Here is a 13,567-nt window from a genome sequence, read left to right as displayed (position 1 = left end):
TATTGAGATGACGGCACTGAAGACCCTGGGTGACTGGTTGCAGGGAAGTGGGTGGACCCAAGCACTGGTACAAGCAGAGATCACAACTGAAGGAATAGCAGACTCATTTCTTCGAGCAGCTCACGTCACACGCACCAGAAGAGCACACCAAGTCACAGCGGCTGCGTTGTATAATCTCCAACGGCGTGCCTATGACAAGTACAGCACCACCAATACAGAAGATGATGAGCACCCTGAAAGCTTCGAAGACTGGTGCAGTCAGAGAGAACAGAGTTATCCGCAGTTTCAGTACTGGTCAACAGTCTTGGCACTGGAGCTGTCCACTCTGATCTATGTGCGATCTCTGAGAGAAGCCAATTTTAGCATGTACGTGGATGCTCTGACAGAACTGGCTCCGTGGTTCTTCGCACTAGACCACACGAACTATGCCCGATGGATACCAGTGCATCTACGGGACATGGCAGAACTGGCAAACAAACATCCAGACGTCTTCACAGAGTTTAGCAAGGGACACTTCACAGTCCAGAAGACCAAGAGGATCTTTTCAGCAATCCCTCTTGACCAAGGACATGAGCAGAACAACGCGTATGTCAAGGGTGATGGAGGAGCCATCGGCCTCACAGACAATCCAACTGCACTGAGGCGCTGGATGGTTGCCGGACCGGAGGTTGCTAGAGTGATTGTGGAATTTGACGACTTCAATCTGCATCCACACGATCAAGAGGAGACACGTCACCACGAAGAGACACCAAGTGTGCAGAACACTTTTGCCAGAGATGTGCGCTCACTCGTGGCCGTCATTGAAGAGCTGGGCAACCCTTTCGAGGAGGACAGTCAGGACTTGCTGGTGCTCGACACAAAGGAGATCGCAGACCCTGCAGTCATAGAAACAGTCCGTAACGCCAAGCAGATTGGCCAAGACCAGTTTGAAGCATTCTCAAAGGAATGCATCGTGGACAGAACCAAGTCCATTGAGGTGGCAATCCACCGGAACAAGCTACCACTGTTTGCGACCAAGAGAGGACCCAATATACCCAAAGGAAAAGAACAGGTCAAATCTCTGAAGAATGATGTTGCGCTCTTCGCACGATTATATATCGGCTGCCAGACCCGTGATGGGAATCTAGAAGAGTTCTTCAGGCATGAAAATCAGCAATGCCCTCCAGCTTTATCTGACGAAGGGAGACTGTACCTAGGGAGCAAGAGTGACTTGCTGGTGTGCCTTGAAGGCCATGCTGAGCCTCAGTTTGAAGCTCCTACTGTCACTGCTGTTGTCCTCGATGGAGCAGTAATCGTACAGATGTTGAAGCCGGGTACTGCCAACACGTTCGAGGAATATGCACAGCAAGTGTTCATCCCATACGTTGTACAACGTTTCCAACATGTATCACGTCTTGACCTTGTGTGGGACAGCTACAGAGCAGATTCCCTGAAGGCATCAACCAGAGAACAGCGTGGAAAGGGAGTACGTCGGCGTGTTGTCGACTCAGCAGTCATACCAGGAAATTGGCAAAGTTTCCTGCGAGTTGATAGCAACAAAGTGGAGCTCTTCAGCTACCTCTCCACCATGCTTGCAGAGTCCTTTCAAGAAGAAGGCAAGGAACTGGTCGTCACTGATGGGGAGCAGGTGATCTGTGTTCCACAGCAAGAGGATGTCAACTCACTCGCACCATGCAACCAAGAAGAGGCAGACACCCGCATGATGCTACATGTAGCACATGCTGCACAACATGGTCACCACCAGATACAGGTTCGAACAGTAGACAGTGACGTCGTGGTCCTAGCAGTGATGGTAGTCCAGAAACTACCAGCTGGAGACGAACTCTGGGTAGCCTTTGGGACAGGCAAGAACTACCGCTACATTGCAGCCCATGAAATAGCTTCCTCCCTTGGTCCAGAGAAGGCATGTGCTCTTCCAATGTTTCATGCCATCACAGGGTGTGATACTGTGTCAGCCTTCGTCGGACATGGGAAGAAATCTGCCTGGGCAACATGGAACACGCTGCCAGAACTCACTGATGCCCTGCTGAGTCTGGCAAATGCACCCACAAGCATCCAAGAGGATACAATGCATGTCATCGAGAGGTTTGTCATACTCCTGTATGACCGCACAAGCAAATGCAAGGACGTCAACAAGGCGAGAAAGCAGCTCTTTGCAAAGACGAACTCTGTTCAGAACATCCCGCCAACCTACGCTGCTCTAGAGCAGCATGTGAAGAGATCTGCCCTTCAGGGTGGTCATGTCTGGGGCCAGGCATTGGTACCAACGCCCGTGCTCCCTCCACCAACAGACTGGGGCTGGCATCGGAGTGATGATGGGCTCTACACACCACTCTGGACCACACTCCCTGAGGCATCCAAGGCCTGCTATGAGCTGGTGTCTTGCGGATGCAAGAAAGGCTGCAAAAACCGCTGCAAGTGCAAGAACGCTTCACTGCAATGCACTGGTCTATGTTTCTGTGAAGGCGAATGCCAGTAGATTGGGACAGAAAACTTGCTAACCAACATTATGATCTGTAGACATTCATAATTCTGGTGACCAGATTTGAAAAGTTCGGAATCATAATTAACATAGTGTGGCAAAATCTACGTTATTGTATTACATGTATGTACTGCAGGATTACACAAGTACTGTGCCTAGAGACTGGGCTTTTGGTCGACTATATAACTACAATCTGACCATACTGTAAACTTCCCGTACTCTGTGTATTATTTTGACTAGCAATTTTGCCAGCAATTTGAAATAAAAAAGCAACTTGAGCAATTAAAGTGTGTTCCTGAAATCAGGTACTGGTTATTAGAGGTATTATGTCATTGAGTATTGAAATCTTCATCAAATGTCCACTTTTTCCACAAAATGGCGGCCAGTTTGGGGGCCATTTTTGAGAAGATTCATCTAAATATCTGTTAAACATTTATTGATGTTAATTCTGATGTAAAAAAAGGGAATTTTGGCCCATCTAGCACCAAACTAACGACACATAATGAAGTCTATGTAATGACGCTAATGTTAAATGGCGGCCATTTTGAACAATGGCCGCCATATCTTCCTAAGGGCTAATCTTGAATGCCTCCATATCCAAAAATGTTTAGAATATATTAATCTACATGTGTGCCAATTTTGGTGCTTTTAGACCAATTTGAACAATTGGTCTGCTATGCCGCTGTACTATAACGGCGGCATCAAAACAGATATGTTCTATATATACTATTAACATCAAAATCAGATATATCATATATAAACAATAAAAAGACTCATGTCAGCCTGGTCAACATAAACATTTGCTCCAACTTTGAACTTTTGAAGTTCTACTGATTCAACTACCCGATTAGGAAGATCATTCCACAACTTGGTAACAGCTGGAATAAAAATTCTAGAATACTGTGTAGTATTGAGCCTCATGATGGAGAAGGCCTGACTATTAGAATTAACTGCCTGCCTAGTATTACGAACAGGATAGAATTGTCCAGGGAGATCTGAATGTAAAGGATGGACAGAGTTATGAAAAATCTTATGCAACATGTATAATGAACTAATTGATGGTGCCAAAGATTAATATCTTGATCAGGAGTAAGAAATTTAGTAGACCGTAAGTTTCTGTCCAACAAATTAAGATGAGAATCAGCAGCTGAATACCAGACAGGAGAACAATACTCAAAACAAGGTAGAATAAAAGAATTAAAACACTTCTTCAGAATAGATTGATCACCGAAAATCTTTTAAGACTTTCCCAATGAGCCAATTTTTTGTGCAATTGAAGAAGACACAGACCTAAAGTGTTTCTCAAAAGTAAATTTGCTGTCGAGAATCACACCTAAAATTTTAAGAGTCATACAAATTTAAAGAAAAATTATCACTACTGGGATCCGGATGTTGAGGAGCCACCGTCCTTTGAGCTTTGTTAGGATTCCCATGCAAATTATGGGAGTTATGACGGGGAGGAGATCACAAGGAATCGTAACCCGAAACTGTGTAAGCGATCCAACAAGTTCTCTAACTCGTGGAGAAGTAGGAGAAAATAATCCCGAAGAGTTGTTTCTCCAGTCCCTTTCAGAATTAGAGAAAGGCAGCAGGAACGAGTGATCGGAAGACCTCTATTGACCTATTCTCTACCTTCCGGCTGCCATCGCATAACAAGGGAGTGCGTCATCATCAGCGCTGATAAAAACCTAACCTGTGAACAGGAAATGTGACCCCAGTGTGGCCCAAGATCATGCTTCTGACTTTGCACTCCCTAAGTCGGCTGCATTACTCGAACGATGGAATATGCCGTCATTAGCGCTAAAGAAACCACTTGGGAGAAAACCTGACCCACAAACGGGAAAGGTGTCCCCTGAGAGCTCAGTAACATTCTTCAGACTTTTGCACTCCCTCCGTTGGTTGCCATCATAGATCAAGGGAGTGCGGTGTCATCAGTGCTGAAGAAAACCTAGCCCGCGAATGAGAAAGGTATCCCTTGAGACGTGCAGGAACATTCTTCCGACTTTGCACCCCCTCTGCCATCTGCCTTTGCAGAACGAAGGAATGCATCGTCGTCAGCTCTGAAGAAAACCTAACTCGCGAACGGGAAAGATGTCCCCCAAGAGGCGCAGGAATAAGCTGTTGACTTTGCACTCCTTTCGCCAGCTGCCATCGCAGAATGAGGGAGTGCATGGTCGTTAGCATACAGGAGCAAGACTGATGTTGAGCTCTGGGTCGGCTGAAAGCTGCCTTCCTCCAGTCGAACTCACAGGATGCGAGCAACAACTACTTCATACGGTGAAGGAGCATCCACACACAGAACAGCTCCTGGGGAGGAGATGATCGAGGCATTGCACTAGAGGAAGCGGTGGAGTCCTCCAGCTTCAAAGGGGAAGAGATGATAAGAAAAGATTTCTCCGGGAAAGATCGTAAGAAAAGGCTTCTCAGCCGTCTCTGAAAAAGCAATACTCACACCTGCGAAAAATAAACAAAAACTAAAAGAAATTAGTCAAAAGGCCAGTCAAAAAAGGCTGGGCAGTAAAGAGAGACAAACATCAACTCTTCACAGAGCCAAAAGTAAAAGTGGTGATAGAACACCGGTGTGTGTGTGAGCGGGGTAACTGGTACTAACCCCCTACTCCCCTGTAAATGGCAATGGGTTAGTTGAACCTTGCTAAAAGTTTTATAGCTACAATAGTCTTCCAGCTTCGCCAAAAGTATATCCCTAATAAAGAGCGAAAGGGTTTGTATTTAGAGTCCAAACAACTTCCTTTAACCCTTTTACCCCCAGGCTATTTGGAAATTTCCAACCCTTAAGCCCCATGGAGTTATTTTTTTTCAAGCACATTTTGCAGTATATTTTTTTAAAATTGCTCTAACAGCCTTAATTTTTGTCATAGAGAGGTCAGGTTGATCTCATTCTCTTGGAAAATGCCTGAAGTTTCTCAAAAAATTATCAAAAATATGCAAAAAAAAAATTTAAATAGCATTTTTTTGCAAGGACGTACCGGTACATCCATGGGGGTAAAGGGATGAGTTTTGTGAAACGTACCAGTACGTCCTTTGGGGGTAAAAGGGTTAATTACATCTAATTACAACCTACATAAAAAATTTCACGAGGTAAAATGACCTCAATTAAAATCAACATACATACCTGCTCCTGAAGCTCTTGGATTCGACGTGTTCTAGTTTCCAAGCTACCAGCCATGGCAGCAGATTGTGAAGAAACATTTTCTTGTTCATTCTGTGACCTTAAAAAAAGAAAATCAGTCATTAGCACTGGTTACATTTCACTGTATACAACATCCTATCTAGTTTAGGAAAAGGATGCCTTTATGAAGTGTCCCAACTATGGAAAATTGCTAAAGAAATTTAGGACAGTTGTTAAAAAGTTTTAAATTCATTAGAAATATCATGTTATCAATCAGTGATTGCTATAACTATGAAGACATACACAGGGCATAATATACTTACTGTTGTAATTCTCGTGTAAGGGAGATGACTTTAGTTTTACAGTCGCCCAGTTCATCTTCTAGCTTGATTATCCGACTTTCGTTGGCTTCTCTGGCGTTGGTGGCTTCCTCCTTTAGCGCTACTTCTTCCTCTAATTGTCCACGCACAGTCACCAGTTCTCTTTCTAAATTAAATTTTTCTTGATCTATAAAAAATAAAAAAATTTTAATATTCCAAAATTTTTTGGATAAAATACAGTTAACAGTATGAAGTGAAAGATAAACAAACTAATGAACAAATTTAAAGACTCATAGTTTTCACATAGTTTTTTAAGCAATATGGAGTTTTTATGATAAAACAAAGTTTTATGAATACTTACCTGGCAGTTATATATACATAGCTTCGAATGTATATATAACTGCCAGGTAAGTTCTATTCATAAAAATGGAGTTTTTATGATAAAACAAAGTTTTATGAATACTTACCTGGCAGTTATATATACATTCGAAGCTATGTATATATAACTGCCAGGTAAGTTCTATTCATAAAAATGACAAATTTAGAAGTGAATTGTATTTTTCCTAACGATACAAACTTTAAGTTATTTATTGGAGTATTACTTTTGGCAAAGCTGAAAGGACAAGCCATTAAATTTTAGCAATGATTAACTACCCATCCCGGTAGTTAACAGCGGGTAGGGGGGGGTAGTTAACTTCCTCCTTCACTTGCACACCTGAGACTGTACTTCACTTTGCTTGGTGGTAGGTCTTCAAGGGGGATAGGGTTGGCGGGTAAGTTTGTATAAATTGCTAAAGGTTTGTATCGTTAGGAAAAATACAAATTTACATTAGTTACCCCTATCAAGTGCGCCTCACGCACGTTTTCTGTAGTTTGTTATCAAGTGCGCCTCACGCACGTTTTCTGTAATGCTTTGTTTTGGTAAGCGTCACTGTGTAACTGTGTGTCTGGCAGAAGTTAGCCCAGCGGCCTTGTATCCTTTCTCAAAATAAATCGTATTTTACAGTGACTTTAAGTGTCTGTATGATACCCAATTGATACCACGGATTAACACAAATTACTTCCAAATTTGGCATTGGTTCCGTAACGAATACAAACCTACGCTATTTATAGGGGTGACTCACCCATTAGGAGGGTGTTTATTCCTGCCAATCTGGCTCTTTGGCTTTACTCGGGGATTTCTTATTATGTATGTTAGTACACAAGTAATGAAACCCCAACATCTTGCTAAACCTTGCTAAGCATGGTCTGCGGCCTACACAAGCTGAGTGTTGAGTTACTAGCAATGTGACTTATCAAGGTATCTGTTATTCCAAGTCTGTAGGAAATAACGGAGTTGAAAAAGACATTTCCAATACCACCTCGCTAGGGTATAGGGACGTAACAGTATTGATAGAATACTAGGTTACACAATAGACCAATGGTTTACCTGCAATAGTTGAGTCCAGCTTGTGCAGAGGGCACAGGATGCTGATTTCCCCAAGAGAGGGTGGGTGAAGAAAGTTAAGAGCCAGCCATTCTTTTTAATTCACGCAGACTAAAACTGGGTAACCAATGTCCTCAACCTTCTGCTACTTGTCCAATAAGGAGCTTGAGGTACTAAACCAGCTGTTGTTCAGCCACCACAGGACCAATAGAGAACGTATCGAGTTTCCTCTGGGTCACGTCTTGCAGGTAACGAGAGGTGAAAGACGTTTGAAGTTTCCACACGCCCACTTGCAGAATCTGCGACACAGAGTATTTTCTTTTAAAGGCCAAGGACGTAGTTATGCCCGACATTGTGCGTTCTGGGTCGACATGTTGCAGGAGGATCTGGATTCATTGCATAGTCAATGACCCTGCAAATCCAAGCTGAGATGGTGTTTTCCGTGATCCTCCTCTTATTTCTCCCAGTGCTGACAAAGAGCGAAGGCACACGAGGACAAGCTGCTACTGTCCTCTTTAGGTAGAGCCTCAAACTCCTCACTGGACATAGTAACAAAGGATCTGGATCGATGGTTACAGAGCGGAGACTAGTTATCCGGAAAGAATCAAACCTAGGATCCTGTACCCCTGGATTCTGAGTCTTGGCAACAAACTCTGGGACAAAGCTGACGCTTATTTCTCTCCATCCCCTTGAACAAGCAATGTCATAAGAGACCATGAAGTTCGTTGACTTGTTTAGCCGAAGCCAAGGCGAGTCTGAACACTGTCTTCCATGTAAGGTGGCCATCTGTTGCCTAGTGTAATGGTTCGTAGGGAGGCCTTTTTAGAGACCAAAAACCATAGCCACATTCCAAGGAGGAGGTCTCACTTTAGACTGAGGACAGGGAAGTTCGTAACTATGTATGAGGAGTGAAGTTCTCGTGATGAAGAAATGTCTACTCCTTTTAGTTTAAAGGCGAGACTTAAGGCTGAGCGATAGTCTTTTACTAACGAAACTGAGAGGCGCATTTCCTCCCGCAAATACATGAGGCACTCCGCTATTGCTGGAATAGTGGCACCGGGTGGAGAGATAACCCTTCCACGACACCAACCACAGACGACGTTCCACTTTGCCTGGTAGACTGATGCTCTGATGATCTTCGCAGATATCCAGACGTGCTCTTCGCAACTTTTTGTGAATATCCTCTCTGAATAAGCAGGTCGCCTGTGCGACCGAGTCAAAACCGGAATCGTGACACCCAACCACACTGTCAACGGCAGGCTGATAAGACTGCATAAACAAAGATAATTGCTGTTTCACTCCTAACAACAAAGATCAGAATCAACCTTAGGCGAAATGTAATCAGCACTATCCTCGTCTATCCCTAGCGCTTGCCACTGTCGGGAGACGACACCCATCAGGTGGAGGCGGAGGCACTAAGTCCGCACCGCATGAAACGTAAATACGCAGAACGAATCTAATTTTGTTTTCAGCTTAGCGCCTGAAACGCGCGTATAATGTTTGACAACACTAATGCCTCGCTTTATCTATAGCGAGGGTGAGCGTTCTGGGGGATGACAGAAAACGCTCGAGAGGACTTCTGTTCGGGTCTTAAAAGACTGTAGCGCCTGGTTACCCTCTCGATTCCTATCGTCGTTCGACTTAACTTCTCCCCTTCCGGGAGCTTGACAGAGGTATAAGACTAGGATAACGACAGGTCCAAACAGAAGCACTCTCCACTGAATAAAATTCACTGCGTAATTTAACACTAAAAATTTGCATTTTACTCTTTGGTAAAAAGAAAGTTTCACAATTATTTGAAAACCAACGTATACGTTCTCTCAAATTAAATGAACTCAGAGAGAGAGACTTACAATTCTCTCAATCGTTTAAATGGGAATGGAAAATCACTGAATCCCATATAAATGCAGCGAAATATTAAATACTAAATATTACCTTAATAGATATATTTATAAAATAAAATAAACCCTTAAATTAAGGAATTCCAATAAAAGATGAATCATCACTCGCATTCATTGGAACATTTACACTTAATATACGAACAAACTTAGTATTCCACTAAGGAAACAACGATCCATAGAATTGTGAGCTACATCGATTCGTATAAACATTAAGTAAAATTTAACTTCCATTAATCTCTGACTAAGGAAAAATACTGACAGGACCAATTAATTTCAAAATAAAATGTTCCTTTTATATAATACAACTAAAAAACCTCAGAAGAAGAATGTACTAATCATAGAAATCCCTACCAAATATTGTAATATTGTAACAATACTGACAACTGCGTAACAACTGAACGCTAGTTAATCTTTGCAAACAGATCGAAGATTACCTCAAGAAAAACTATTAAAAGGATAAAATTTTCTTGGATTAATAATCCTTTAATTTAAATTATAACTTAATACTTCAAAAGAAAGTATCCACTTATAATTCTTTGTAAAAAGCAAGTCGGACTTATAGCCTACGACCTAAGGCTGTGACGTTATCAATGGACGAGATATTTACATCTCGCCCCATGCTTTCGTGAGGTTTAAAATAGGTTGAAAAACCTTTAAATCTTACCTTTCAAGTTATAAATACGTGATCACAGATCAAATAAAACAAAAAAGCGAAAGCCAAAACTCAAAAAACGTTAATACATCACCAAATAACGTCCAAACAGAGTAAAAAGCGAGAGAGAATTTCCAATAGTACAGCCCGCTATGGCGGTAGGGAAAATCTGAAAAAGTTGGGTATAGTTCTACCTGTAGTACCGCGAGGGCACTAGTGTGCACCTGACATATCTGCGATAGCAGCGCGAGATTTTGAATTTCCTGCCGGGGTTCAGGGACTTTAGCCATTCTTATTTAACCAGCGGATAAGTTTTATATTTAAAAACTTAGTTTTAATGCATCAGTTGCTGAAGCCACGGCCAAGTTACTCGATCATAAAATTTTCTCCCAAAAAAGCACCCATTGGACGACGCTCTATTCACCTAACAGCTGGTGGTGCAAGCTTTCGCTAATCCCAATGAACATTAATTACTTTCCACATAAAATATAGGTTTTTCTGTTGTATTATGATGTCATTTGAATGATTTTGAGGTTTATTTCCATCGCAAATGAATACTTATCCTTCCACCACCCCTCCCCCTATAGATAACAATCTGGGGGAACCTCCTTGGGAAGCGGGGTTTTGGGTGGGGGAGACAAATTAGGTAAAAACAGGGCAAAATGGAGGAAAAAAAACCTAAATATAACACTCAAACATATAAAAATGGACCGGTATACAGGTATATACTGTACTGAATTTGAAATACATAAAAACACTGGAAATGGGAAAACCTGAGCCAAGAATTTTACATGAGAAAATGGCATACAAATGCACTATATGACCAGTTATTGCACGTCACATTGTAGTTGTGCACTAACCTAACCTAACCCAACCTAACGTTTTTCTTGATATGTATAAGAACTAGGTTACCTTATTAATGTCCATAACTATAATAATACCAGAAAAACAAACTATTTATTGCCAAAAATACATAGTAGGATGTCACTTGCTGTAACAATCTTCTACAATTGCTCCCATGTTTTATTCCAGTCAAAAACGATTAGATGAGAAAGAAACTTCATAACTCACTGTACTATACCTTGCACTGATCTTTCAGCTTTGGCAAATTTTCATTTACAAACTCACCAACTTGGGAGGTCTGTTATGGGGGCACAGTAGACTACACAAAAGATGAAGGCAATATCCCAATTGTAGCTTTCTTTGTTAAAAAATCATATCCCACACATTAATCATAATTGTCAATCTACAACTTTCAGCCGGTGTGACGGTCTGAACGATCCCCCGGTCTCAAAATTCTCCTTGACATTGTATAATGGTTCTTTTCCGCCATTAGCTCGTTTCGCTCGCATGAAAATAAAACATCAAGCGCGTATGTACTGGCAAGCGGTAATGTTGAGCTGCGCACGCTAACATTACAGGAAAATAAAACATCAACCTCGTATGCACTAGCAAACGGTAATGTTCGCGCACGCGCAGATTATCAAGGAGAATTCTGAGACCGGGGGATCATTCAGACCGTCACACTGGACCAAGTGCAAGAATTAGAGTGGATTATGGGGTTTATGTACGATACATTAACTTCTAGGGCTGGGATAATAACTTAGAAATCAGTTGAACACTATTTCGGAGTCTAAGTTCATTGTTTGCTTAGGGGAAACTGACGGGGAGTTACTGTGCACGAGCTGGTAGCTTTGGGAAGCTTTGTATTTTTGCTATGACATTCATCAGTTGGTTTTTATAAGCACTCACGAGGTTCCAAATATTTATGCACAAGTTTCTAGACGTTCTATAATAGCCATTTTTATTACACTTCCATTCAGTTCCAGCATTACCAGAAGACGCGAAGTACAATATATTTCTAAAATTTATGTAATTTCATCTATTTTGGTAATTGATTATGTTGAAAATGCTCTGTTCAGTATATAGCTGCTGTTGCTCATTTGAAAATCTAAAAATTTCCCAGAAATAAAGACCCACGTGATTGGTGCACGCAAGCACTTCCATGTACAACTTGCCCAAAAAGAGAAGCAGTGAAATTCCTGATTATTCAAAGGGTGTAGCGAGCCACGGCGGAGAAAAACCATTAGAGATATATGATGTAAATCATACACAATTAGAATACTTTAATTTCCAGTCACTTACATACAATACCCTTGAATTTACAATATATTTTCCAATTGGTTATCTTGTGTTAATATGCGTTTTGACTATCATTTGGAGCCTTTGTATATCAGCGGCCAGTTCCTCACAAGTTAATTAAAAATAGACATCAACTAACCTAAACTTTCCCCCCTAACCTAAGCTACAAGCTGTGTCCTTACCTACTTACCTAACGGGGGGGGGGGGGGGGGCTAACGCCCGCTGCGAACCCCCCTTACACTGCCGTATTCTAAGTTAGACAATAATACATACAGGTGGCCGCTATCATACATACACCCCAATCATTTTCATTATTACTGCAAATCACTCGTCTTTACTTATTCTACACCCAAAAAACCTGGTTTCACACTGAGAATCCCGAAAATTGTTTACATTAGGTAGGTAAACTCATGAACGGGTAGTTTGCAAAATTATTCAGGGCCAGAAATGGATAAATCACGAGATATCGAGTAAGAGGAATATATGGCTCGTGTATTAAGCTAAAATTAAATATATGGCTCGTGTATTAAGCTAAAATTAAAGCATAGATTTACCGATGCCCTTTAATGCGTAGCCTACCGTAAAGCACTATAGAAGCATGACTTGCTTAGGCTTGACCACCGGTACCTTTCCGTAGTAAATAGGAGTGAAAAGTAAAAGGATGGTCTGTTAAATAAACGGTTCCTTTCTTTTATATTGTCTTTATATATTGAAACTACCTACTGCCATAAACGACCACCCAAAATTAACGAGGAACTTTATCAAAAACAACTCCAATTTTTGAAATCGCATGTGCGAACGTTGACTTAAATACCTGAATTAATCTTGATCCTGTCCACTTCCACCTTCAGACACTTCACTTCCTTGCTCTTCGAGGACCAGGCTTCTTCCAGTTTCTTTCTAACGACTTCCGATAAGGATTCTGTCTCATCTTTTGTGAATATTGAGAAGATTTCTTCACCCTCCGACTCGAGTGTCTCCGCCATGTTTGTTTATTCTGCCGCGTCCCGTGCAGGGTTGCCAGCTTTTCTAAATGATAAAAGGCCAACTTATAATCAACCACAGCTTTAAAAGGCCAAAATATAGTATTTAAAGTCCACATTTTTTAATGATATTACTAAAGGCCAACTAATTTTAAAAAAGGCCAAATTTGAGATTTTTTTGGCCTGGTAAAAGGCCGATCTGGCAACTCTGGTCCCGTGTTCGCTTCTTTGCATTCACTTTATTCACGTTGTTCGAATCTATTAAAATAATAGTTTTCCAAATATTTATAAAATACAATAGATTTTTAATGGGTAAGATTCAAGCTAAAATTATATTTATTTATATTTTAAGAAAAAATTATAATTTGATGATATTAGTAGACATAGAAAATAATATTTCGACTGATTTATCGTACATGAGCCTTAAATTGTCGTTTTTCAACCAAAATTATCGTACACAGTTTCAAAATAATAATTAGGGAGTTACATGATTGACTTATTTCAAGGTATTTTAGCATAATTGTTTAATTA

At 41.2% G+C, this 13,567-nt stretch overlaps 1 protein-coding gene across 5 annotated transcripts in view; it reads right to left on the bottom strand.

Annotated features, from left to right (window-relative positions):
- LOC137649226 (nucleoprotein TPR-like) overlaps positions 1–13,056 on the bottom strand; it is a 134,395-nt gene extending 121,339 nt beyond the window's left edge. For all 5 annotated transcript variants that reach the window (XM_068382215.1, XM_068382236.1, XM_068382222.1 and 2 more), the window contains exons 1-3: positions 12,868–13,056; positions 5,936–6,119; positions 5,616–5,712 (exon numbers count right to left, since the gene is read on the bottom strand). In XM_068382215.1, coding sequence (XP_068238316.1) covers positions 5,616–5,712; positions 5,936–6,119; positions 12,868–13,039 — 453 coding nt within the window. In that variant the 5' untranslated portion in view covers positions 13,040–13,056. The remainder of the gene's footprint in view (positions 1–5,615; positions 5,713–5,935; positions 6,120–12,867) is intronic.
- Between the last annotated feature and the right edge of the window lie 511 nt (positions 13,057–13,567).

Source organism: Palaemon carinicauda, chromosome 1 (genome assembly GCF_036898095.1).
Source record: "Palaemon carinicauda isolate YSFRI2023 chromosome 1, ASM3689809v2, whole genome shotgun sequence".
NCBI classification, from domain to species: Eukaryota; Metazoa; Arthropoda; class Malacostraca; order Decapoda; family Palaemonidae; genus Palaemon; species Palaemon carinicauda.
This window is presented reverse-complemented; position numbering and strand designations above follow the sequence as displayed.